Source organism: Dipodomys merriami, unplaced genomic scaffold (assembly GCF_024711535.1).
Source record: "Dipodomys merriami isolate MVZ:Mamm:240054 unplaced genomic scaffold, mDipMer1.0.p SCAF_1, whole genome shotgun sequence".
In the NCBI taxonomy this organism is placed as follows: domain Eukaryota; kingdom Metazoa; phylum Chordata; class Mammalia; order Rodentia; family Heteromyidae; genus Dipodomys; species Dipodomys merriami.
The window spans coordinates 99,159,073-99,185,163 of NW_027202270.1; the positions used below are offsets into that span (position 1 = coordinate 99,159,073).

The following is a 26,091-nucleotide window of genomic DNA, read 5'->3' on the forward strand; positions in this document are numbered from 1 at the left end:
AAGGCTTAATAAAGCAAATCAAAGTGATTTAAAGAAAAAAATAAAAAAAAAACAAAAAAACAAAGTGATTTAAAGTTTAATTACCAGAATAGAACACTCAGCAATAAAATTCTGTTGGGTATCCAACATATAAGGACCATGTTTGGTCCTGTAGCTAAGTAGGAAAATGATGGAAAAATCTTTTTTTTTTTTTTGGTCAATTATGGAGCCTGAACTCTGGGCCTGGGCACTGTCCCTCAGCTCTTCAGCTCAAGGAAAGTATTCTACCACTTGAGTCAGCGCACTTCTGGTTTCTGGTAGTTTACTGGAGATGAGTCTCATGGAGGGCTGGGAAGTTGGCTCAGTGGTAGAGTGCATGCCTTGCAAGCATGAGGCCCTGGGTTCGATTCCTCAGCACCACATAAACAGAAAAAGCCGGAAGTGGCGCTGTGGCTCAAGTGGTAGAGCGCTAGCCTTGAGCTGAAGAGTTGAGGGACAGTGCCCAGACCAGAGTTCAGGCCCCATGACCAGCAAAAAAAAAAAAAAAAGAGTCTCATGGACTTTCCTGCCTGGGCTGGCTTTGAACCATGATCCTCAGATTTCAGCCTCCTGAGTAGCTAGGATTACAGGCATGAGCTACTAGCGTCTGGCATAAAAAAATCTATTTCTTAAAGTGAGTTCTTGCATAATTGTTTCTGGGCAAAGTGAAGCTGGGAGGAGGAAAACTGGGAGATAACGAGGGAGGGAGGGACACTGTTCCAAAGGACATGTATTCATTACCTGACTTATGTAAAAAACAAACAAAAAAACAAACCTCAATTTTTCCATTAAAGTCTTCAGAACACTAAGTAACTTTTTTTTTCTTTTTGTACCAGTCCTAGAGCTTGAACTTTTTTGCTCAAGGTGAGCACACTTACCACTTGAACCATAGCTCTACTTCAGACTTATTAAAGTGGTAGTTAACTAGAAATAAGAGTCTCATTGACTCTACTGCCTGGACTGACTTTAAATTACAATTCCCAGATCTCAGCCTCCTGAGTAGTTAGTTAGGATTACAAGTATAAGCCATTGGTGCCTGGCTCTAAGTAACTTTTAAGATAAGCATTTGTATTAGTTAGACAATCATGAAGAAAAGTGATTCCAATTCTTAAAATACACTTCATGACTAATGTCATGTAAAATGACTTTTTGACAATACGTTTAAGCAATTGATAGGATGAGAATGTTAAGCTTGTTATTCACATTTTCTAAATGAAGTAGATGAATAAATAGAAAGACTACTTTTGTGTTAAAGATTAAAAATTTGCTGTTATTATTGCACTAGCTATTTAGTACATATGTAAAATATAAAAATACAGTAAACACATTTATGCTATTTAAAATGACAATACTTTAATGGTAAAGTTATAACTACTATGTTCCAAAAACATCATACATATAAATAGAAATTAATTTTTTTCTTAAATGCAAAGATCCTCAGGAAAAAAAACCCATTACTTCTAGTGTTCTGATTGGAAGATGAAAAGTATGGCAAATAATTATTTTGAGTTGAAACATAAAAATATTGATATAGCCATAATATAAATTTTTAGTCATTATTTTTCTCTAATTCATGTTACTAAAGTACATTTACTTGAAAAAGACAGGACAAAAACAACAATCAACTTATGCAATATGGAGTTTATACTGTATTGTAAAGTAAAATGGATGAAAACAAAACCCTACATACCAGAAGGAAAGGAATGGAAGCACATTATTATTCTGTTCTCATGCTATGTAAGTAGTATAACCATACTAGAAAGGAGACTATAATATGTTAAACATATATATCTTAACTGCTAAAGCAACTATTAATTTATAAAAAGAAAGGCAATTATAATAATAAAGAAGTTCTATAAATATCACAAAAATATGCAATCCAAATGAATTCAGAAAAAGAAAAGCAATTAACAAACAGAATAGAAAACAAATTGTAGATGACACTAACTGTGGGACGGACGAAGACCCAACATCTGGCGCCCAACGTGGGGCACGAAAGGAAAAGATACCGGCCGAGGCTAAGCGGTCTCTCGGGGTAAGTGAAACCCTAAATATGGGTAATGCTATATCACAGAAGGAGGAGGAAGAGGCAACATCAGGCCTAGAAGGGATACAGGAGGTTGTGGGAAGTGAGAAGGAAAAGGAAAGGGTCAAATCCAATCGAGAACGCACTGAGACGTGCACAGTAGAAGTCAAAACGAGGGTAAAAATTACCCCCTCTGACCCAGCTGATATTACCCCCTCTGACCCAGCTGATATTACCCCCTCTGACCCAGCTGATACTGACGGTCCTAGGCCCCCTCCCTATTCTCCTGATTGGAGGGGAGGTACGGTGCCCTACGAGACCTGCGAGAGGGACTTGCAAGACCCAGACCCCTACCAGCCTTCTATGGAGGGGCCGAGGGCCAGGAAAGTAACCTCCTCGGAGACCTCCTCTGGAAAGGAAGGGCCACCAAAGAGCCCTGGAAAGGAAGGGCCACCAAAGAGCCCTGGAAAGGAAGGGCCACCAAAGAGCCCAGACTCTCGGCCACAGGATTCGCTTCTCCAAGCGTATCCAGTCAATCTGGCACCAGGAGCTAACAGGCCCTTGGAATGGTATCCATGGGAAGCTAAGGATCTTAAAGAGCTCCACAAGGCGGTGGCAGAGGATGGCCCAAACTCTCCTTGGGCCCAGACCCTATTACAAGACATTGCCTATCACCCTTGTGTCCCTAAGGACTGGATGGATGTGGCCAAAGCCATTCTTACTAGTTCTCAGTTTATTAAATGGTGTGCTTTCTTTAAGGAGGAATGCAGAGTGCGGGCAGAGAGTAACCGGCAGGCTCAACCAATGAAGCTGCTGGTCTGGGAAGGGATGAATGCAGACCACCGCATAGCCTGCGCGGGATTGAGAGAGAGTTCCCTGAGCAGATGGGTGGTGGCCTCACAGGATGTGGGAACGCAACATCACCAGTCCCAATCACTAGCTTTAGCTTTACAGGCTCAGGCGTTTACAATGACTGAGGCTTTTACTCAGGCGCTGGCAGCCCAGGGCCAAGAAACCCCAAGACTATTGGAAAGAGGGACTTGTTTTAAATGCGGGCAGGAGGGGCGCTTTAAGAGGGACTGTTTACAACAATCCCTCGCCAACCGGCCTGAGGGCAAACCGCCCCCTACATCCTGCCCCAGGGGCATGGAGGGATACAAGTTTGATTTAGAGGGGAAGTCTTTAAACTTGGGGAGGGGCATCCTCTAGCCCCTTTAACTCAAGGAGGAACCCCCTCTGCTGTGAGGCCCAGGCAGCCTCATGGCAGGGCAGCCCAGGTCCATTGGACCATCCCCCTGGTGGACGGACTCCGCCCTAAAATGAGTATTCTCATAGGCATAAAGAGGTTTCACTGCTTAATTGACACTGGGGCAGACCGAACCATACTCAGGGAGGAGGAAGTGCCCTGGGACTGGAAGCTTGCACCTGGGCCCCCGATATTGGGGGTAGGGGGCAATTCCCAGACCAAAGAAACGGTTTCCCTTATGACATGGACTAGCTCAGATGGAGAAAAGATACGCCCTTTAGTGGCAAAGAACCTCACTGCCAATTTACTAGGGCAAGATATGCTAAGACAAATGGATGCTGTGATCACTACAGACCATCGAGCATCGTATGATGATATCCTGGATGGGGAAGAAGCACAAAGGCTTAAACAGGATCTAGAGGGAGTTAAGGAAGGGGATTTTTTTAACTTTCATAATTACAGAGAAGAACATAGGGGGCCCGCTCGGGTGCACCCCCAATCCTAAAGGCCACTGCCCCCCGGGTACCTCCCATTAGGTGGAAGCCGGGAAGCCCAATCTGGGTGGAGCAGTGGCCATTGACTAAACCTAAACTTGAAGCCCTCCACCTTCTGGTGAGGAGCAGATAAGCCTCGGGCATATCCGCCCTTCTATAAGTCCTTGGAACACACCCGTATTTGTTATTCAAAAAGCCTCCGGGGCTTGGCTGATGCTCCAAGATCTACGGAAGGTAAATGAAAGGATGGAGCTAGTAGGAACGCCCCTAAGAGGCATGCCCTGGACTCCTGCTATACCTTCAGAATATACCTTGGTTGTGATTGATATTAAAGATTGTTTTTTTTTTCTATCCCTCTGCATCCAGATGACTGCGAGAAGTTTGCTTTCTCTATACCTTCTCTTAATTTTTCCCAGCCTGATCGGAGGTTTGAATGGACAGTGCTGCCACAGGGTATGGCCAATAGCCCAGCCTTCTGCCAACAATACTTGGCCACACTGTTATAGCCTGTGCTGGGTTCAGATACCTCCCTTGCCTATGCCTACATGGACGATATAATTCTGGGGCACCGAGACCCAAGCTGCCTGGAGGGCCTTCTGGCCCAGGTTCTGGACATAAAATTCAAAAGGTAGCTCCTTTTAAGGTGCTCGGGACCCACCTTACCTTGACTTAGGCCAGCCCCCTTAAGCCTTTGCTGGATATTCCAGCCTCTCTGACCTTATCCCAACTTCAGAGTCTTTTAGGGGAAATCAACTGGCTGTTGCCATGGGTTTCTGTCCCTACAATTACAATATAAGGAAATGCTGGCCATAATTATGGCCCTTCAGGACATTCAAAAACCCTTTAATTTGTATTAAAACAAAAAAGGGGGAGTTAGCCCCCATATACAGTTACAGATAGCTTTGATTTTAAATTTTTCAAAAGGGGCAACCGAATCCAGATTTCAGAAGCACTGGGGACAACTAAACCCTAAGCCCCAAGTGGAAGTCAGGTGGAAGGACCCCCTGACACAACAATGGAGAGGACCTGACCCCCTAGTTACTATGGGCAGGGGATTTGGATGCGTTTTCCCCATAGGGGAGTCCGCTCCCATTTGGATCCCTGCCAGGAACCTTAAGTTTTTACCCATTTCCTCTATACAGGAGGATGCGCAAGAATAAGCTAAAGACAAAAGCCAGAAAGACAATTATTAACCATCCCCAAGGGCAACCAGCCCTTGAGAAGCTCTCTTGTGTTCTCTAACAATTGCAGATGCCGATACTCCAGCTGTCCTGACACTCCAGCTGTTGGCTGTCCTGACTCTCCCGATCCTGTGAACGGCCCTATGGAATCTGCATCAACCTCAGCGAGTGACCTGGGCAGTGATCAACGCTGGCAATGCAGAAATCGTCAGGAGCACCACAAGAGAAGCTGTCCCTTCGACCTGGTTGCCTGACCTTCATTTTGATCACCATCCTATGGACTATTTAATATTTTTTTTAGGAGTTAATTATTTTAATGTTACCTGCTTTAATTGTTCTTTTACTAATTGCTTGTATAGCGGCATTGAATCCATACTTATTGTTAAACAACCACCTTTTGTTATGCTTCCAGCTTAGATTTTGTCCAACCCCACAGGCAAATAGCTGGATTAGAACAATCCCCACCTCTGGACTCTGAAGTGGCAAAGACTGCTATCCCATCCTTCACTAAGGTTAAAGGACTAGTAGTGACATTTCCTGGCCTGGGAATGCTTTTGCTGATGGTTTTTCTATGCCTTCCTTGGGTTATACGTGCACTGCAAAACTCTTATGAGCTTAGCCAGCCAGTTATCAAGCTCCAAATGAATGAATTTCCCCCCCCCCCAGAGGAATCGCAGCCAGAGACGGGTAAGAGGGGGTGTCAGTCTGACCAACCTAAGACAGGGCCTTCAGCTTCGCTCTGAAGAAGTTCCCGATGACGGGTAAGGCAGACAAGGCGATCCACCCAACCTAAGACAGGCGGGTTCGCTTCTTTAAGCAAAGATGGGGGGAGATGATGTTGGGAGCAATTGGGAGCTGACAGTAAAGCTCAAAGGTCATCTTGACTACTGTGCTAGCTTAAAGGCACGTACAAGGAACTGGCTTACTTAAGACACCAGGTGCCCAGGAATTAATTGAACTGCTTCGGACATTTCTAACTGTGGTGGGTCTGATGTTTATTACTGTGCTAGGTGGGTCTGTCATTAAAACAAAAAAAAAAGGGGGAATCTGTGGAGCACATGGGCAGCAAAGATGGCTCTGGGAGAGGGTAGAGTGGGCAGACCCCAATTGATCTTCTGATCAGTACCTAACCAGCCCGTGAAGGCTCAGGTGAATGATAGGGTGTGACCTTGACAGTGATTGGTTCCTCTTCCTCCCTTACCATACCACCCACCCTCTTTGTCTTTAAAAGGGGCTGCTCTCTGTTAATAAACGAGTTTTTCTACCTGCTGGATTTGGCTCCCTGCTGTGTCTGATTGTCTCCTGGGCTGAGGGAGGCTAGGGAACGGGCGAGCGCCGCACTTACCTTTCCTCGGACCCCGTCCGTCTTTTGTGGGACGGACGAAGACCCAACAACTAACCATATAAATTTTAGATGAAAATCTAACTATATCAATCATATTAAATATAAATAATCTTTAATAAAAATGGCAAAATCTACTATATAACATTTAAAAACAAACAAACAAACAAAAACCCCAGCCAGGCACTGGTAATCTTAGCTACTCAAGAAGCTGAAATCTGAGGACTGAGTTTCAAAACCAGTCAAGGCAACAAAGTCTATGTCTACAATTAACCTCTTACAAAAGCTGGAAATGGCTTTTGGGAGCTATGACTCAAGTAGTAGAATGCTAGCCTCAGCAAAAAAAGTTCAAGAATGGCACCCAGATCCTGAGGTGAAGCCCTAAGACTGAAACACACAAAGACACACAAAATAATAATAAAAATATATGTATGTGTCTATGTGTATATATATATATGTACATGTATATACACACACATACATGTACATATGTATATTCATTTTTCCTTTAGGAGTCCAAATTGGATTTCTAAATTCAAATTCGAAGTTATAAAAATTAAAAAGTACAAAACAATCTTTCCCTGATTCTAAGTCTAATTCCTCAAGGGTAGATTTATATGATCATTGGAAATACTCTACAGATTTAAGTTGACATTCTTATTTTCATAAATGTTTACTATCAACTAAAAAAAAAGCCTACTTATTTTTCAAATGTAGTAAAAAAAAATTGTTAAGTTTTATGGTAATTAATAGAGGGGAATGTATAATCTAACAGCTTCCTAAGCTATGAAACACAGAAATTATCCCCTTAGCTTTTATAACAAAGCATAGAATAATACAGATCTACCAATAAACTGTGACTATTTCTTATGTCTTTAATCAAGAGGCAGTGCAGCATGTGGCAAAGCTATATCTTAATCTTGACACTATTTGTATTTTCTGTATGTCTGTTCTTGAGTTTGTTGACATAATTTCCTTTATCAACAAAGGAAAATCTTGGGGCTGGAAAGGTGGTTCAGTGGTAGTGTTTGCCTCACATGCATGAGGCCCTGGGTTCGATTCTTTAGCACCACATAAGCAGAAAAAGCTGGAAGTGGCGCTGTGGCTCAAGTGGTAGAGTACTAGCCTTGAGTTGAAGAGCTGAGGGACAGTGCCCAGGCCCAGAGTTCAGACTCCATGACCGACAAAAAAAAGAAAGAAAAAGAAAGAAAGAGAAAGGAAGGAAGGAAGGAAGGAAGGAAGGAAGGAAGGAAGGAAGGAAGGAAGGAAAATCTAACAAGATCATTGTATTATCCTAGGTTAAGTGAGACACATTATATATAATTTCTAGCAAAGTGCCTTGCATATAAAAATGGTTCTTCTAATATAGTCTGAGAAATGTTTTTTTTTCAGTTCTTTAGAAGTACATATATTCTAAAAGCTTACTTTATAGTGAACATTTTAATAGGTATATCTGTGAACCAAGGAGAGGGTTAATAAGAACATTATTATTCACCTAATACAGAGGTTTTAGGTTAATATTTTGAAATAATTTGGTACATATTACATTTCATTTATTCTCAGCAGGACATAAACAAATAAATGTACTTTTACAAATATATAAATGTAAATATAATTTAATTTTTTTTGGATAGTACTCAGAGCCTTCTGCTTTCCAGGCAGGTGCTCTATAACTTGAAACCACCCCATCAGTCCATTAGAATTATAAGCACCCAACTTAATATGGTTGGCTGAAAATTACCAATACTAAACAACAAAAAAAGTTCCCATAGAAGATAATTTTTAAATTTTAACTCTTAAAACAAATACCTTGATTTAATCAGTAAGAATAATACTGAATTTTTGTTGATGATGATGTTGTTGTTGTGGGTCCTGAGGCTTGGAACTCAAGGCTTCAGAGCTGTCTCAGATCCTCTTTATGTTCAAGGCCAGTGCTCTACCACTTGAGCCACAGTGTCACTTCTGGCCTTTTTTGAGTAGTTTGTTGGAGATAAGAGTCTCACAGATTTTTCCTGCGTGGGCTGCTTTCAAACTGCGATCCTCAGTTCTCAGCCTTCTGAGTGGCTAGGATAATAGGTATGAGCCACTGGCATCTGGCTTTATTTTTTAAAACTGTATTTTATAGTAAAGATTCAAGAACTGGTTTTAAAATAGGGCAAGCAAATTTTATTTTTTTAAGTTTAGTTTATCAATTGTAGACTTTCACTAACAAAATCATCGTTGATTCGCAAGAACAAAAAAAAATCACATCATAAGTTTGTAAAATCAATTATATTTTGGTAGTTTGATATTAAATTTTTATCTTAGCAGGTGCCGGCGGCTCACACCTGTAATCCTAGCTACTCAGGAGGCTGAGATCTGAGGATTGCGGTTCAAAGCCAGCCTGAGCAGGAAAGTCTGTGAGACTTTTTTTTTTGGTCCGGTCGTGGGGCCTGAACTCTGGGCCTGGGCACTGTCCCTCAGCTCTTCAGCTCAAGGCTAGCGCTCTACCACTTGAGCCACAGCGCCACTTCTGGCTTTTTTCTTTTTGCTTATGTGGTGCTGAGGAATCGAACTCAGGGCCTCAATGCATGCAAGGCAAGCGCTCTACCACTGAGCCACCTTCCCAGCCCCAGTTTGTGAGACTCTTATCTCCAATAAATCACTAGAAAACTAGAAGTGGCGCTGTGGCTCAAGCGGTAGAGCTCGCCTTGAGCTGAAGAGCACAGGGACTGCGCCCAAGCCCAGAGTTCAAGCCCCACGACTGACAAATAAAAAATATTTTTTTATCTTAACAAAATTAAAAATAATGGAAAATACACTATAGATATCATCCTGGAAGGAAACTAGGTATAGCTAAATGTATATCATATTTACATTACAAATTCTATGTAAAAACCTAGTTGTAAAATCAAATCAGTCTTTGTGACTCATCCTCTCTCACCTAGTACAACTAGTGATCTATTTTTCAGGAGAAAAGAAAGCAGGATATGAAGAAGTAGGTTTCCAAAAAACATATTTTACTATGAAACTGTAAACATGTGAATTAGGATTGCTCTCTACCCTCTGAAAAACAAGTTGCTAAAATAACTGACAATTTAATTCATTCATTCAAGAACTTAAGATTGGATGGACACTGGTGGCTCACACCTGAAATCCTAGCTACATAGGATGCTGAGTTGAGGAACCCAGTTCAAAAGCCAGCCGGGCAAGAAAAGTCTGTGAGACTCTTATCTCCAATCAACCACCAGAAAACTGGAAGTGGCCTGTGGCTCCAGTGATAGAGTGCTTGCCTTGAGCTGAAGAGCCCAGAGGTCAAGCCCCATGACCAACCAAAAAAAAAAAAAAAAATAACTTAATGAGCCAATTATTGCTTTGATTTAAGGCACATACCTTGATAGGTTTCAGGAGGTAATAAAATCAGTAGTTCATAAAGTCTTTGTCTATAAACTATTGATGGTGTTTTCAATGGACTTCCATATGTTTTTAGTATTGAAGAAAGCCTTAAAACAAAAGAAAAAGTATATTTTAACAGTCTAAGTTATATGATAATGTACAAGTAATGAACCAATTAACATGTAAACATAAATTAGCTATACGTATTGAATGAACATTAGTGCTAATTTATAGTTTTAAAATAAGGTAGATAATAAAGTGTTAATATGTAGAAATCATTCTGCTAACTGTCCAATCACACTTTACACAACAAAACTATTAGTTAAATTTGATTACTTTAAAGCCCCAAGTAAGCCAGGTGCCTGTGGCTCATGCCTGTAATCCTAGCTACTCAGGAGGCTGAGATCTGAGCATCATGGTTCAAAGCCAGCCAGGGCAGAAAGTCCATGAGACTCTTATCCCCAATTAACCATCAGAAAACCTGAAGTGGCATTGTGGCTCAAGTGGTAAAGTGCTAGCCTTGAGCTGAAAAGCTCAGGGACAGCTCCCAGGTCTAGAGTTCAAGCCTCATGACTGAAAAAAACAAACAAACAAAGCAACAAAAAATAAAGCCACAAGTATTACAGTCTGGGACTTGAAACTAATAGTATTATAATAATAGTATTATAAAATTCCAAAATTTATGGCTGGGCATTTATAAGAAAAACAAACAAAAACAGAAATATATTATGTTCAAGAGTAATTAGCCAGAGAAATGTACAAAGAGGAAACAAATGGCAAGAGAAAATGTAAGCATTTGTTAGAAAGGCAGTTTGTCTGACATGTAAAAGGAAAAAAAAAAAAGAAAAAGAAACTTGACTTAAAATATTACCCAAACTAAAAAAAGCAAGACCTATCAATTGACTTCCTTATTTTAAAATACTAGTTCTGGGAATCTAATACTCTCATGTTTTAGGAATACAGTAAGATTTTGTGCTTTTTTTCCTGTTAAAAAACAAAAATTTCCATGTGCCTATGATTCATATCTGTAATCCTAGCTACTCAGGAGGCTGAGATCTGAGCATCAGGGTTCAAAGCCAGCCCAGACAAGAAAGTCCTCAAGACTCTTATCTCCAACTAACTACCAGAAAACCAGAAGTGGAGCTAAGACTCAAGCGATAATAGTGCTAACCTCTCAAAGTCAAAAAAGCTCAAGGTCAGGGTCAGGGTCACGTATGTGGACAGGCTATCTATGTATCTGTATATCTATCTGGGCTGAGTTAGATAGCCCTAATGGCCTCAAACTACAATCCTTTTGCCTCCACTTGGGATTACAAGGTTGTATTTCCTAGATTGGTATTTTTAAAGATATGCTGCACAGGCTGGCCTCAAACTTCTGGATTTAGCCTCCCGGTTAGCTTAGACTACAGCTGTAGACCACTGCATCAAGCTTCTATTCAGTGATAAAACAGACAATATGAATGAGTAAGTACTATAAATTAAAACTCTAAGAGGGGCTGGGAAGGTGGCTCAGTGGTAGAGTGCTTGCTTTGCATGCATGAGGCCCTGGGTTCGATTCCTCAGCACCACATAAGCAAAGAGAAAAAAGCCGGAAGTGGCGCTGTGGCTCAAGTGGTAGAGCGCTAGTCTTGAGTTGAAGAGCTGAGGAACAGCGCCTAGGCCCCATGACTGGACCCAAAAAACAAACAAACAAACAAACAAAAATAAATCCAAAAAACTCTAAGAGACTCTACAAATTAACAGTTCATGTAAGAAAACTTATTAAGCTGGTTGGATGTATGATCAATTATAATTTTTACAGTAGCAAAAAACAGATCAGTCACATCACTTACTTAACAATTATAACAATAAAAATATAAAATAGCTGAGAGTAATTTTTGTGATTTTTTTGGTAGAGCCTGAAATCAGGGCCTGGGTGCTGTCCCTGAGCTTTTGTGCTCAAGGCTAGTACCACCACTTTGAATTATAGCTTCATTTCTGGCTTTATGATAGTTAACTGGAGGTAAGAGTCTCTTAGACTTTGCTGCCTAGGCTGGCTTTCTGATGGTTAATTGGAGATAAAAGTCTCATAGACTTTTCTGCCTGGGCTGGCCTAAAACAGCTAAAATTATAGGTATGGGCTTGGGGGCTGTCCCTCAGCTTTTCAATTCAAGGCGAGTGCTCTACCACTTGAGCCACAGCACAACTTCTGGTCTTCTAGTGGCTTATTAGAGATAAGAACACGGACTTTCCTGCCCGCGCTGGCTTTGAACCGTGATCCTCAGATCTCAGCCTTCCGAGTAGCTATTAACAGTAAAATTTTAAGACCTATCTTGTTGGGGATTTAGCTCAGTGATAGAGCACTTGCCTGGCAAATGCAAGGCCTTGAGTTCAGTCCTAATCTCTGGGGAAAAAAAAAAAAAGAAAGAAAACTTAAGACCTATCTTTATTTAGGTAAAGTTCTTTTTTTAACTACAGAAAATATTTTGTAAATTTACCAATAATAGCAGAAGCATCATGTTCATGGGCTTTGTAAAAATATAATAGGCTCCAGATGTGTATATGTAATGCAATTACAAATAAAATTTCAACAGGGAAAGATCAAAAGTATAAGGCCCAAAATACCAGCTGCACTGGACTTTGATGAAAATGAACTAAGCAACTCAAGGGCTCTATGAAGGAAGGGAGGGAATGAGAGGGAAAGAGGGAACAGCTTACACTAAGCAAAAAGAAAGAAATGTACACATCATCCCATGTGGAAGAAACACTTGTATTGTCAAAGCTTATAGAATTCACAAACTTTATAGATCATGATAATGACAATTTGCCTGGTAAAGGTTAAAATGTGTTTGTGACTTTAAGTATCACTATCTCACAATACTGTGAAACTTGTGAAATTTATTTTTATTTTATTTTACTTTTTTGGGTCCGGTCGTGGGGCCTGAACTCTGGGCCTGGGCGCTGTCCCTCAGCTCTTCAGCTCAAGGTTAGCGCTCTACCACTTGAGTCACAGCACCACTTCCGGCTTTTTTCTTTTTTTGCTTATGTGGTGCTGAGGAATTGAGCCCAGGGCCTCAGGCATGCAAGGCAAGAGCTCTTCTACTGAGCCAACTTCCCAGCCCAATTTGCGAAATTGATGTAATCACTTAATCTCAATAAAAAATTATTTTAAAAAAGGCTCAAAATACATGCAAAGAAGAATAGGTGAAAATGTTTATTCTCACATATTGCAATTTATTATAAAGATGTATTTTCTTAGAAGAAATATGTAACAAAAGTGAATGGTCATCACTAAAAGTAGTAAGGGTTTTTTTGTTTTTTGTCAGTTGTGGGGCTTGAACTTGGGACCTGGGCATTGTTCCTGAGCTCTTTTGCTAAAGACTATCAGTCTTTAGCAAAATAAGAGTCTCAATGATTTTCCTTCACTGGCTGACTCTGAACTGTGATCCTCAGATCTCAGCTAGGATTACAGGTGTGAACCATTAAGTGGCCAGCTCAATTTTTTTGAGCTCCTTTTTGCCCTCCTGTCCCTTCTGCCATATTAGGACGTAGCATTCTCTCCACAGAAAAGGGCAATAAAGTGCCATCTTGGAAACCAAGGCCACCCTCTCACTTGACAATGAACCTGCCAGCGCTCTGATCTTGGACTCTTATCCTCCAAACTGTGAGAAATAAATTTCTGTTCTTTTCAAAGTACAGTCTGAGGTACTTTGTCATAGCACCCCAAACAGACAAAGACGATCTGTACTTCACTTCAAAAATGAAAGTCAACTGGAGGTGAATTAAAGATGAACATGAAACACAAAACTTGAAACAATTCTGAGAGAAATATAAGAAAGTATAACTTTACAATAAAACTTTTTCAACCGACAAAAGTACTCAACAAAAAAGTGTTGTAAATTTGACACAAATTAGAAATGTCTATTAATCAAAAAACTAGAAAACATTTTTAATACTTTGATGAGCAGCAAAGAATAGTATTGAAAATATAGATGCTCATGAACTAATAAAAGAGAAATCTAAAAGAAATATAGGTCGAACAAATGTGTACTATTATTGCCCTAGTACAGTGAGGTCCAAATACAATCCATTGCTTGTTTTCATAAATAGTTATTCATAAAGACACATTTATTCATTCACATATCAGCTATGATTAACTTTTGAGCTATAACAACAGAGTTGAACAGCTATAACTAAGACCTCATAACCTTTAAAGTTTAGCCCTTTACAGGAAATGTTTGTAACCCCTGGTCTTGTGTTGAATTCTAACTTGTTCATTTTATTATTATGCTTTATAAGTCATACCCTTAATTTGCTTTTCTGTCCACATGCTATACCATCAAACATTTTTGGGATTTTCTCTAAATACTTTAATCTTAGAAATTACAAATGCTCTAATATATTGTTGGCTTTTCTCTATCATATATGTACAACACAAACAATGAAAATACAAACAGAAAGCTGAAACTTAACAAGCATTTGGTTCTTATGACTACAAAATAGCTCTAACAAACCAATTAAAATCATACCTGAAAAAGTTAACAGGCTTAATATTTAAAATCTGCCTGTATGAAAGGTATACTATTCTTCAATTGATTTTCCTTTCCTTTTAAATTTTTTATTATCTTTAAGTAGTTGTACAAAGAAGTTCCCATTCTACAAAACAGTATATGATTACAAACTGTCTGATAATTTTGTCACCCATCACTCCTAACCTACTTCCTTTCCTTTTAATATGTATTTTTATTTCAGTATCTGAGCCAATGTAATTGTAACCCTCTGTACATCACCTTTACAATAATAAAAAAAGATCTTAGCCAAAAATGACAAAAACAATCACAACTAAATGTTTGTCTTCCTCTTTGAAACCATAGAAACTTGCCTTATTAATGTACTTAAGGGATAGTATACAATCAGAGAGAAACTAATTACTCTTAAGCACTTTTATCAACCAAAACACCTAATCCTTACTGAGTTAGCAAATCCACAGCACAAGGAAGTGGTAGAAGGAGATGCTGAATTACTTCCCCAGTGAGGAGATCACCACAGTGGGAAACAAAGCTCTTGATAGCTGAAAAAGAGAACAGGCTTTTAGCAGAGTATAATCAACATGAAGACAGACTTTGATTAGGTTACATTATTAGCATTTTTATTATAGAAATAAAGAAATGTGCCCAAAACAAATTTTCAAAACTAATATAGAAAGGATTCTAATGTCTTCTGTTCTTGAGATCACAAGTAAAAATAGACATTAGCTTCCCTTTTTAAAAAATTTTAAACTGGAGCTTGAACACTCTTTGGACTTTTTCCCTGATGGCTGGCATTTTACCACTTGAGCAATTGTTTTTTTTTCTGCTAGTTACTTGGAGATGTAAATCCCTCAACTTTGTCTGCCTAGGCTGGCTCCAAACCAGGTAACTTCCTTAGTAGCTAGGAATATTACAGGTATAAGACTGGAACCTGGCTAGTTTGCCTGGTTCTACAAAGCTAGCAGACATTACCTGAAACAAAGAACTTTCTCTTAAAAGTTACTTCCTATGAGGAACAGAATGAGAGTTTAAAGTTTAAAATTAGGCTGTTTTCACGATCAAATTCAAAATCAATCAATCAATCTATCTATCTATCTATCTATCTATCTATCTATCTATCTATCTATCTATCTATCTATCTATCTATCTATCTATCTATCTATCTACCTACCTACCTACCTACCTACCTACCTACCTACCTACCTACCTACCTATCTACCTACCTACCAACCTACCTACCTATCTTGTATGTGTGCCTAGTCCTGGGACTAGGGCTTGAACTCAGGGTCTGAGTGTTGTCCCTGAGCTCTTTTGTTCAAGGTTAGGGCTCCACCACTTGAGCCACATTCCACTTCTGGCTTTTTTTTTGGTGGTTAATTGGAGATTAAGAATCTCATGGACTTTCCAGCCCAGGCTAGGTTTGAATTGAGATCCTCCATCTCAGTCTCCAGAGTAGCAAAGATTATAGGCATGAGCTACCAGTGCCCAGCTTGTTTTTCTTTTCTTTTCTCCTCCCCCTCGCCCACCACCCCCCTTTCCTGGTCCTGGGGCTTGAACACAGGGTGTAGGCTCTGTCCCTGAGCCTCTCTGTGCTCAAGGCTATGATCTACCACTTGAGCCACAGTGCCACTTCTGGCTTTTTCTGAATAGTTTGTTGGAGATAAGAGTCTCATGGACTTTCCTGCCCAGGTTGGCTTTAAACTGTGATCTTCAGATCTCAGCCACTGATGTAGCTAGTAGCTAGTGAGCCATTGGCACCTGACTTGTTTTTCTTTCTTAAGAGCAAAAATACCTTGAGCAATCAAACCCCAAACCAGTGCTTCCAAGAAAATCCATCCTTCCTTTGTTTATATTTTCATGGTAGAGTATTATTTTCAACAGTCTCTATATATTGTTAAAAGTATAACTTTCATATATGTATAGACTGAATGGAAACCATACTTAGAGCTAATTAAATCAAACACTAGTATTTCTGAAAACAGCAATGAGCTGTAGAGACCGCTCAAATGGTAGAGTGCCATCTAATCATAAGCATGAGGCCCTGTATTCAAATTTGTTACAAAAAAAAAAAAAAGGATTATCTACTTAAGACAAAGCAATCTTATCTAATAAAATATACATTCATTAGCCTGAGGATTCAATTTCTCAAATTTGGTTTATTACCAAATTCTTCAATTATGTTCAGTTACAAAAACTACTAGTTAGATTCTTCCTTTACAGCAAATTAAGCATGATATACATTTAAAAACAAAAGGCAAGTAAAGTCAGAAACGGGGACAGCCAGACTAAACTCAACCCACCAGAGAGAGCACCAGCTCGTCCTTCCAGGGTCACTTGCCACGTAAACGAATCTCCTCGGTTCTTTTCTGTTTCTAGATCTTTAGGAGATGCTGGAAAGACACACTTCCACAACAGTAGAACTCGAGCAAGGTGGTGAGTGACAACTGCAGGACCTGTAAAATATTCAATTTGTCACTTCAGAGAACCTAAATGGATTATACTTTAAAGTTTTATTATCAAGTAGGAACTTCCCTCTTAAACTATGTAGACGGCATAAGAAATCTCAAGGTGGTTAAGCAATAGGGGGCTAGAGAAGCAGGGAAAGAGAAGCAATAGTGAGGGTTATTGTTATTAAAAGACAGTACATGCATATCTGAAATAACACAGTGAAACCCCTTGTCACAATTAATACACACTAAGAAAAAAAAAAGAACAATAGGAAAGTAAAATAGACTTTTGGTGGGAGAGTATCAGTAGGAGAATGAAAATAACTGAAAATGATTATGATCAAAGTATGAAAACAGAACTATGAAATCAGTTGAAATTGTTTTTAGTGAGAAGGTAAGGAAGGGAGAATGTAAGTGAGGGAGAATGAAAGCGAAGGGTATGTTTGATCCAGATACATTGTATAAATGTATGGAAATGTCAACATGAATCTCCTACTTCTACTGTATCCTATTAAAAAAAATTTAAAAAGTAACAAAAATAAAGTACCATCAAACCATATACAGGAATCCTTTCACTTAGAAAACACCAAGAATTTCCTAATTTTGTTAAATGTCTCAGGATATTACCTAATGTCATCAGAGCAGCAATCAACAACCATCCAGCTTGTGTGCGTTGAGCTGACAGGCGACTATTTTGAGCAGCAGAACATAGCAAATCCTCTGCCAATGTCATAATAATCTGTTTATGTACAGAAGAACCAGATAAATTAAAAAATTAGTTTATATATTAGTAGATACACTTTAGTAACTAATTATAAGGATTCCAAAATTTATCTTGCGCTTTGTAACAGGACAATGTCCTACAGAAAACTTAATTTTTTCAAGTTTTCAAAGATAAATATTACAGAACAGAGGATCACAGAATTCTCTGGAGAGCACAGATGACAAAACTGTAAGACTATTCAAGTACAACTGTATAGAATTTGAATTTGCTTTTGGTTTAAAACAACAGTTTAAAAAAATTTTTTTTTGGTCGTAGAGCTTGAACTCTAGGCCTTGGCGCTGTCCCTAAGCTCTTCAGCTCTACCACTTGAGCCATAGCACCACTTCTGGTTTTCTGGTGGTTAACTGGTGATAAGAGTCTCACGGACTTTCCTGCCCAGCCTGGCTTCGAACTGAGATCCTCAGATCTCAGCCTCCTGAGTAGCTAGTATTACAGGCATGAGCCACTTGCGCCTGGCTACAACATCTGTTTTGTTGAATAAGTACTGGAAAAAGTTTTATCATAGGAGTTGCCTTTTTAAAAAAAGTTTTATATACCATTTGATTTTTAAATGGCTGATGAGTGGTTTTCCCACAGTCAATACTATCATGATTGAAAGTGATAAAAAAACAAAAACTTGTCTAGAGAATTTTCACAGTAAGAGTGGGATTCATTAAAATGTAAAAGTCTACAAAATAGCAGTGTTAGAACCAAAAAAAAAAAAAATCGGAAAAAAATGTAAAAAAAGTTTTACATTTATGGATAAGGTATGCTTATAGACAATAAAGGACAGTAGTGATATAGATGACAAAATATCAGTTACCAGTGACCTCTGAAAAAGCAGCAAGTAGGAAGAGATATATATGTTTCCCAGAGAGGAAGATTAGTATTTTAAAACAACCAACCAAAGTAATTAGGACTAATTATGACTGCCTATAGCCTATATGATCTATAAGTGGTAGCCAAAAAAATAAAGAAAAGCAGGGCATGGTGGTGTGTGATTTTAATTCTAGTACTTTGGAGGCTGAGATAAGGAGGATCATGAGCTTGAGCCTAGCTGGCTACATTGTGAGTTTGAGTTTAAGGCTAACCTGTACAACATAGAAAAGTGGAAGGAAAAAGCTCCCTAAAACTAAGTTCAAAACAAATGATTTTAGTCAAATCAGGACAAGTGGAAAATCTCTCTGAAGGAAATGTCAACTATGAAATGAGAATCTTGTCTCATTTAATGAGATCTCAGTATAAGTAAAACTAAATATAATGCAATGATGATTCTTTGCTTAGCAAAAATATGTCAGTTTAGATATAACTAAAATAATGAGTAATAAAAAATAATAAATTTAAATGAATAATACTGCCTCTCAAAGTTGTCAACCATTGTATTCTAATGATAGTGGCAAATCTCAAAACATTTTTAGAATGTTTAATTTTCTTTTGCATAGCCCAAGCTTTGGAGGATATCATATAAAACTATTGTCACTATAAGAAAGAAAGGAGAGCAGGGCACCGGTGGCTCACGCCTGTAACCCTAGCTACTCAGGAGGCTGAGATCTGATGATCACGGTTCAAAGCCAGCCCAGGCTGGAAAGTCTGTGAGACTCTTATCTCCAATAAACCACTAGAAAACTGGAAGTGGCTCTGTGGCTTAAGCAGTAGAGTCACTCGCCTTGAGCTGAAGAGCTGAGGGATAGTGCCCAAGCCCAGAGTTCAAGCTCCACGTCCAACAAAAAAAAAAGAAAGAAAGGAATAATGGATATATTTTCTGAAAAATATTTGTCTGTGAGCCATGGTAATATAAGGAATCACCATCAAATATTTGCTGACAACTTGCAATTCCTATTTATTGAAAAAGAAACACTATGCTTTGTCCACTTTGTAAAAACTTTTTGTTTAGTTCCTACAAATTTCTTTGTATAGTAGAACTGGTTTACTAAGTTTTATTTATCTGTTTTAAAGTGTTAAATTCAAAAGCACTAAATTTTCCAGAAAATGACATTTTTTAAAATAGTAGTAAGTTTTAGAGGATTACTTTAAAATAATTAAAATTGAGCTTTATAGATCTAGTGTATTGTAATCTGTTAGAGTGATTATTACTTTTTTTTCAATACTGGGGTTTGAACCAGGACCTTATGCTTCTTAAAAAGGCATTCTACTGTTTGAGTCATATTCCTGCCCTTTTGATGTTCAGATAGGGTCTTGTGTTTTTGCCCAGGTTGGCCTGGAACTAAGTAGCTATGGTTACAGGTATGAGGTACCAGCTTCCAAGATGCCATCATTATTTTTGAAGTTTAAATTATCTTCTCTTCGATCAGTTACTTCCTTTTAATTCTTTTTTTGTTGTTGGTCATGGGGCCTGAACTCTGGGCCTGGGCCCTGTACCTCAGCTCTTCAGCTTAAGGGGAGCACTCTACCACTTGAGGAGCCACAGCACCACTTCTAGCTTTTTTGCATATGTGGTGCTGAGAAATCGAGCCCAGGGCCTCAATGCATGGAAGGCAAGCATTCTACCACTGAGCCACCTTCCCAGCCCCTTCCTATTAATTCTTTAATGAGGTTTCTTGCTGTTTGCCATGACAAAATGCCTCACACTTCCATTATGTATTTTCTGCTCAGCCCTGGAAGTAGGTACTTCCTATGGGAGTCCTAATTAATTCTTTTTGTGGTTGTTGTTGGTTGTGGGGTTTGAACTCTTGGCCTGTGCACTGCCCCTGCACTCTTCAGCTCAGGACAAACACTCTCACTTGAGCCACAGTGCCACTTCCAGTTTTCTAGTGGTTTATTGGAGATAAGAGTCTCAGACTTTCCTGTACGGGCTGGCTTTGAACCATGATCCTCAGATCTCAGCCTCCTAAATAGCTAGGACTGCAGGCATGAGCCACTGACATCTGGCCCTAATTAATTTTTGGTGGTAAAGTTATTTAGAACTACAGTTTAGGCACTGGGTTATCATTTATTTTTAGGAGTTTGTAGCAGACAGAATAAGGATGTAGGGGGCTGGGAAGGTGGCTCAGTGGTAGAGTGCTTGCCTTGCGTGCATGAGGCCCTGGGTTCGATTCCTCAGCACCACATAAGCAAAAATAAAAAGCCGGAAGTGGCACTATGGCTCAAGTGGTAGAGTGCTAGCCTTGAGCTGAAGAGCTGATGGAAAACACCCAGGCCCAGAGTTCAGGCCCCACGACCGGACCCAAAAAAAAAAAAAAAAAGAGAATAAGGATGTAGGTAGTTTGAAAAAATAAAATTACAAGTTTATAATAATTTAAATTCAGATCTGGCACAAGTTTAGCTATGTCTCTTGATTCTACAACTGTAGCTTTTTTACATAAAACATTTTGTTTTTGAAGAATATTAAAATAATTCTTTGTCTACTTTATAGGTAACCTAATTTTTGAAATAATAGGCAGCAACAATACCAGTACTTATAAAGTTATTAAATCAAGTTTAGTATTTATTTCACAATAATGTACTTTTCAAGAGAATTTTAAACACATTTATATGACAAAACTAAATGAGTAGCAAAAAGACTTCCAGGAACAAATTTCTAACTTAAGTCACTCCTTTACTTCATTGTGGAGAAAGCATTTGAAACCATGCACCCCCTTTTTCATAGCTATTGTATCGACAGCTGAACATTTAAGGTACAGTACAACTGACTGCTCAGCCTTCCTGAATGGTGTTGCATGAGTGATTAAGGAAAGGTTATGCTGTTATAATAAAAACTTGGGTCATTATTATGTAGAGAATGAAATTATTACCTTGCCCTTTCCGTGAGGAATTCCTAAAGGACAATGTTTCACTGCTCCCAGCAAAGCCGCCACAGCAAAACTAAAGCCAGTCACTGCTTCAGGTGAAGACTTAAGGACAGTAAGTCTTTCAAGGCAACGATCTAATAGTGGTGTCAGGTATGAAGGTAATGCCACAGCAATGCAGTGCAAACACCAAGCTGCTGCTAGTCGAACACAATTGCTAGGGTGAGGAATTACTGAAATGACACTGTCAAGAAGGCCTAAGAGGACAGAACAAACAAATGATGACTTAGTTATGCCAACAAAACTTAGTTATAAAACAGTCAAAAGAATGGCCACCTAGATATAAAATACATTACTCTTATGAAAAGCCAAATCAAAATGAAAAATATTTAGTGACACATAATGAAAAATACTTTTTCTGCTAGGTGCTGATGGCTCATGCCCACAATCATAGCTTAGGAGGCTGAGATCTGAGGATCTGGTTTAAAAACCAGCCTGGGAAGGGAAGTCCATGAAACTCTTATTTCAAGTTAACCATCAGAAAACCGCAACTGGTGCTATGGCTCAAGTGGTAGAGTGCTTGCCTTGAGCTGAAGAGCTGAAGGACAGCACCCAGGCCCAGAGTTTAAGCTCTACAACTGACCAGACAAACAAACATACAAACAACAACAAAAAAAAAACCCAACTTTTTCTAACCTAGGAATTACTTTTAATATTATGAAGTTGTCCTAAATTAATACACACACAAAAAAAGAACAATTATTTCTAAGTCAATATTTTCCCTAATTTACTTGAGATCTAATTAATTTGGCACTAGAAACTAAAAATTTTCAATATATAATGAAACATCTTTAAAATGTCACACTTCCTCTTGCTCTCCTGTTAGAAAATCTTCTATGGGGCTAGGAATGTGGCTTTCACATGCGTCGCAAGTGTGAAGCCCTGGGTTCGATTCCTCAGAAAAAGCTGGAAGTGGTGCTATGGCTCAAGTGGTAGAGCCTTGTGCAAAAGAAGTTCAAGGACAGTGCCCAAGCCCAGAGTTCAAGCCCTAGGATTGGCAAAAAAAAAAAAAAAATAGTGAAAGAAAAAAAATTCCTCCAGCACATTTATTTTTCCTACATCTTCTCCTTCCTTCCTTTCTTCTTTCTGTCCTTCCTTCCTTCCCTCCCTCCCTCCCTCCTCTTTTTGATCCTGGGGCTTGAACTCAAGTCCTTGGCACTGTCACTGGGCATTTTTGCTCAAGGCTAGCATTCTACCACTTAAGCCACATCTGCACTTAGGTTTTTTTGGTAGTTAATAGGCTGGTTTCAACTGCAATCCTTGGATCTCAGCCTCCTGAGTAGCTAGAATTACAGGTCCAAGTCACCAGTGCCCACACATATTCTTATTCATCGTATTTCCCTTATCTAAAAACAAAAAGGTAAATCCAAGGTTTCCTTGGGTTCTTGAAGTGGGATAACCCACTGTAATGACAAAAAAGAAAGGACAACCACAAGAAAATACTTCTGTACTTCTATGATTCAAGATACACCTTTGGGGCTGGGAAGGTGGCTCAGTGGTAGAGCACTTGCCTTGCACGCATGAGGCCCTGAGTTCGATTCCTCAGCACCATATAAGCAGAAAAAAAAGCCGGAAGTGGTGCTGTGGCTTAAGTGGCAGAGTGCTAGCCTTGAGCTGAAGAGCTGAGGGACAGTGCGCAGGCCCAGAGTTCAGGCCCCTGACCGGACCTGCCCCCGCCTCCCCCCCCCAAAGATACACCTTTGTCAAAACAACTGCTACAAAATAATGTGTCCCAAATTTAAATGTCTTGCAAACAGAAATATAAATACAATGAAATGCTTCTCATCAGGCAGACTATGTTTATTACAAGGTCAAAAGCTACAAAGTTAATCTTTAAAAGTGATTAAATAGCTTTCAAAGAAAGACAGAAAAAAAACAACAATAAACTTCTTGGAGAAACTGAATTGTATATACCACATAGATTTATGTCTTTCAGATTTACTTCTCACTAGTTTTTCCATAATATCTTAAATATCCCCAGAAAGAAAAGCAGGGAGAGAATTAGAGAGAAACCCTGAATTACAAAAGCAAAAAAAGCTGGGCACTGGTGGCTCAAAAATGTGTAATCCGGAGCTGGGAAAGTGGCTCAGTGGTAGAGTGCTTGCCTTGCATGCCTGAGGCCCTGGGTTCGATTCCTCAGCACCACATAAGAAAAAAGCCGGAAGTGGCGCTGTGGCTCAAGTGGTAGAGCGCTAGCCTTGAACTGAAGAGCTGAGGGACAGTGCCCAGGCCCAGAGTTCAGGCCCCACAACCGGACCAAAAAAAAAAAAAAAAGTGTAATCCTAGTTACTAAGGAGGCTGAGATCTTGAAGCCAACCAGGGAAGTTCATGAAACTCCAATTAACTACTGAAGTGGAGCTGTGGATCAAGTGGTATAGCACTAGGCTTGTGGCAAAAACCTGAGACAGCGCCCAGACTGAGCTCAAGCCTGAAGAAAACGTATGTGTGTGAGCGCGTGTGTACACGCACACACATGTGCACACACACACACACACACAAACAGCTCCTCAGATATGTCTGTATTTTAAATAATCTTCATTATAATTTTCCGTAACTAAAATGGAATCTACAACAAGCAAGCTATATGAAGATTTTCTTCCATGAGTACAAGTAAAAATATTGAGACAAATCACTACCAATCATTTATTTACCTATGCAAGAATCCTGAAACAAAGGTGCGGCTGTGGTACCAAGATTGTATATGAGATTTCCAAGTTCTTGTAAAGCACATACCAGCATATGCTGGTTGGCAGCTACATCTGTGGAACTGAGCCGGGTTTCCAAATTACCATCACTTAAAACAGCATCTGACAGAGAAACGATTTTATAAAAAAAAATTATAAAAACACATCACAGGAGGAATGTTAGGAGCAGAAAAGTATAAAGGTAAAAATTAAGTATATCAACAGGCTGAGTAGCCTGAAACCTTAAAGCAATAACTGGAATCTTAAAATGGGTGGCTGTATTAACAAGGGTATGAATAAAGCTAATACAAACAAATGAAGTCAAGCAACCCAGTATGGATCTAATATCACCCTTTTAGCCTGGGAGACTAGAAAAGAGAACTCATGAGAAACCAAAAACCAAAATAAATGTTCTAGTACTACTGATATCAAGATAAGAGAGGAGACTTAATACACAGTATAGGATCTAAAACAAATGAATTGTTTAAAGTGATTTATTGTAACTACCATAAGAGGTATATGCATTCTTGTGAGGAATCTATTAACAGTCATCAAGATTTCTGCATTAATAAAAGCAATATGCCTGTCTAGCTTTTTCAATGGGATACTTCCTTTGTCATTGTTAAAACAGACTCTCTTAGTAGGATCTGTACCTGCAACTTTTTTTAGCTTCCATATAGCCTGGCAGATCTCCTTTGCAGCAGCAATTTGAGCCTTTTCTCCAAGAAGGCCTCCTATAGTAGATCGAAGAATAAAGGAAACACATCGTCGACAGCAGACGGCATCAACCTGTGTTTGGGTGGCTTTCGGGTGTAACTGTGACACAAGGCTCAGGAGATGAGAAAGAAAGACAGCAAAATTTTTCTCTAGCCACACTCCTCCTAATGTTGAGATAAATACCACATATGCCTAAAAAAGAAAAGAGTTGGTTTTGTTTTTGTTTTTGTGTGTTCCTGGGGCTTGAACTCAGGGTATAGGGGCTGTCCCTAAGCTCTTTTACTCAAGGTTAGCACTCTACTACTTGAGCCACAACTCTATTTTCAGCTTTTTTGGTAGTTTACTGGAGAGAAGAGTCTCATGGACTTTCCTGACTAGGCTGGATTTGAACTATGATCCTCAGATCTCAGCCTTCTGAATGGCTAGAATTACAGGTGTAAGCTACCAGCACCAAGCTAAGAGTTTTATCTTTAAAACTAAATCACTTCAATTTTGTATTTATTTTTCACAAAAATTTCTCCACAGACTGTATTCTTTCCTCAGTTCAGCTATCTGAAATACATAGATGTAGCACTATCTTTGTTAAAGGCAAAACTGAAGCACATAATCTTTCAACCCAGATTTCATTATACCGCCCTTGTTTTATTTTGGCTAGCCTCTGCAATTTTTCAGTAAAGCTGATATGGCTTAATGATCTGCAAAGTATGTCCATGCCTTCTCTGAACAAAGGTTTCAAGCTATTTAACATTCTGAACAGGAAAACTCAATGTAAACATAAGAATGCATCATTAAAATTATGTATGCTCTAACAGCATAACTCTGTAAGAATTCAGTTTTAGAAACGAAAGTTTACAAAGACAAATCACTGCTCTTTATTTTTCATAAATGTCAATGGTCTGTCTTATTCCAGAGATAAAGGTACTTTTCCAAAGTAATATGTTTCTCAGAAGCACATAGTTTAAATTATATTGGAAAAACTCACATTTCCACGAACAGAACATAAAGCATAAAACAATGGCTAAAGTAAGTTTTCTAAAAGTATAGTTTGTTTTACACTAAAAAAAGCATTTAGAAGAAAAAGAAAGATAATTCAAGGGAAGAATACAGTATATTATTTTATTCTATGATTATGTTTCTCAGGAAATTGTCTTTCAAATTTTGTTTAGGACCAAAAATACAATACTGAAAGACTAAATGCTATAAATTTTATTTAGGAATTATAATCATATAAAATGTTTATCTTATCCATGCTAAGTAATATGTATCTAATAGCTTAAGTGAAACACAGTGAAAGACATGAAATCACAATACACATGAAAGCACAGGACTGAAAATTTATAAATCAAAGGAAATAAAACTCCATTATTAGGAATTTAAGACACATTCTGGGTAAGATGATCCTCTTATAATCTATTTTTTAAAAAGTTTTGGCCTTATCGTATCTGTAAATATGAGCTTAAGAATTGTCTTCACTCACATAACTT

At 38.9% G+C, this 26,091-nt stretch overlaps 1 protein-coding gene across 4 annotated transcripts in view; it reads right to left on the reverse strand.

Annotated features, from left to right (window-relative positions):
- Positions 1-26,091, reverse strand: part of Heatr5a (HEAT repeat containing 5A) — a 122,305-nt gene that overhangs the window by 68,268 nt on the left and 27,946 nt on the right. For all 4 annotated transcript variants that reach the window (XM_070026404.1, XM_070026387.1, XM_070026395.1 and 1 more), the window contains exons 8-14: positions 24,544-24,799; positions 23,858-24,013; positions 21,153-21,403; positions 17,265-17,376; positions 16,491-16,643; positions 14,633-14,732; positions 9,680-9,789 (exon numbers count right to left, since the gene is read on the reverse strand). In XM_070026404.1, coding sequence (XP_069882505.1) covers positions 9,680-9,789; positions 14,633-14,732; positions 16,491-16,643; positions 17,265-17,376; positions 21,153-21,403; positions 23,858-24,013; positions 24,544-24,799 — 1,138 coding nt within the window. The remainder of the gene's footprint in view (positions 1-9,679; positions 9,790-14,632; positions 14,733-16,490; positions 16,644-17,264; positions 17,377-21,152; positions 21,404-23,857; positions 24,014-24,543; positions 24,800-26,091) is intronic.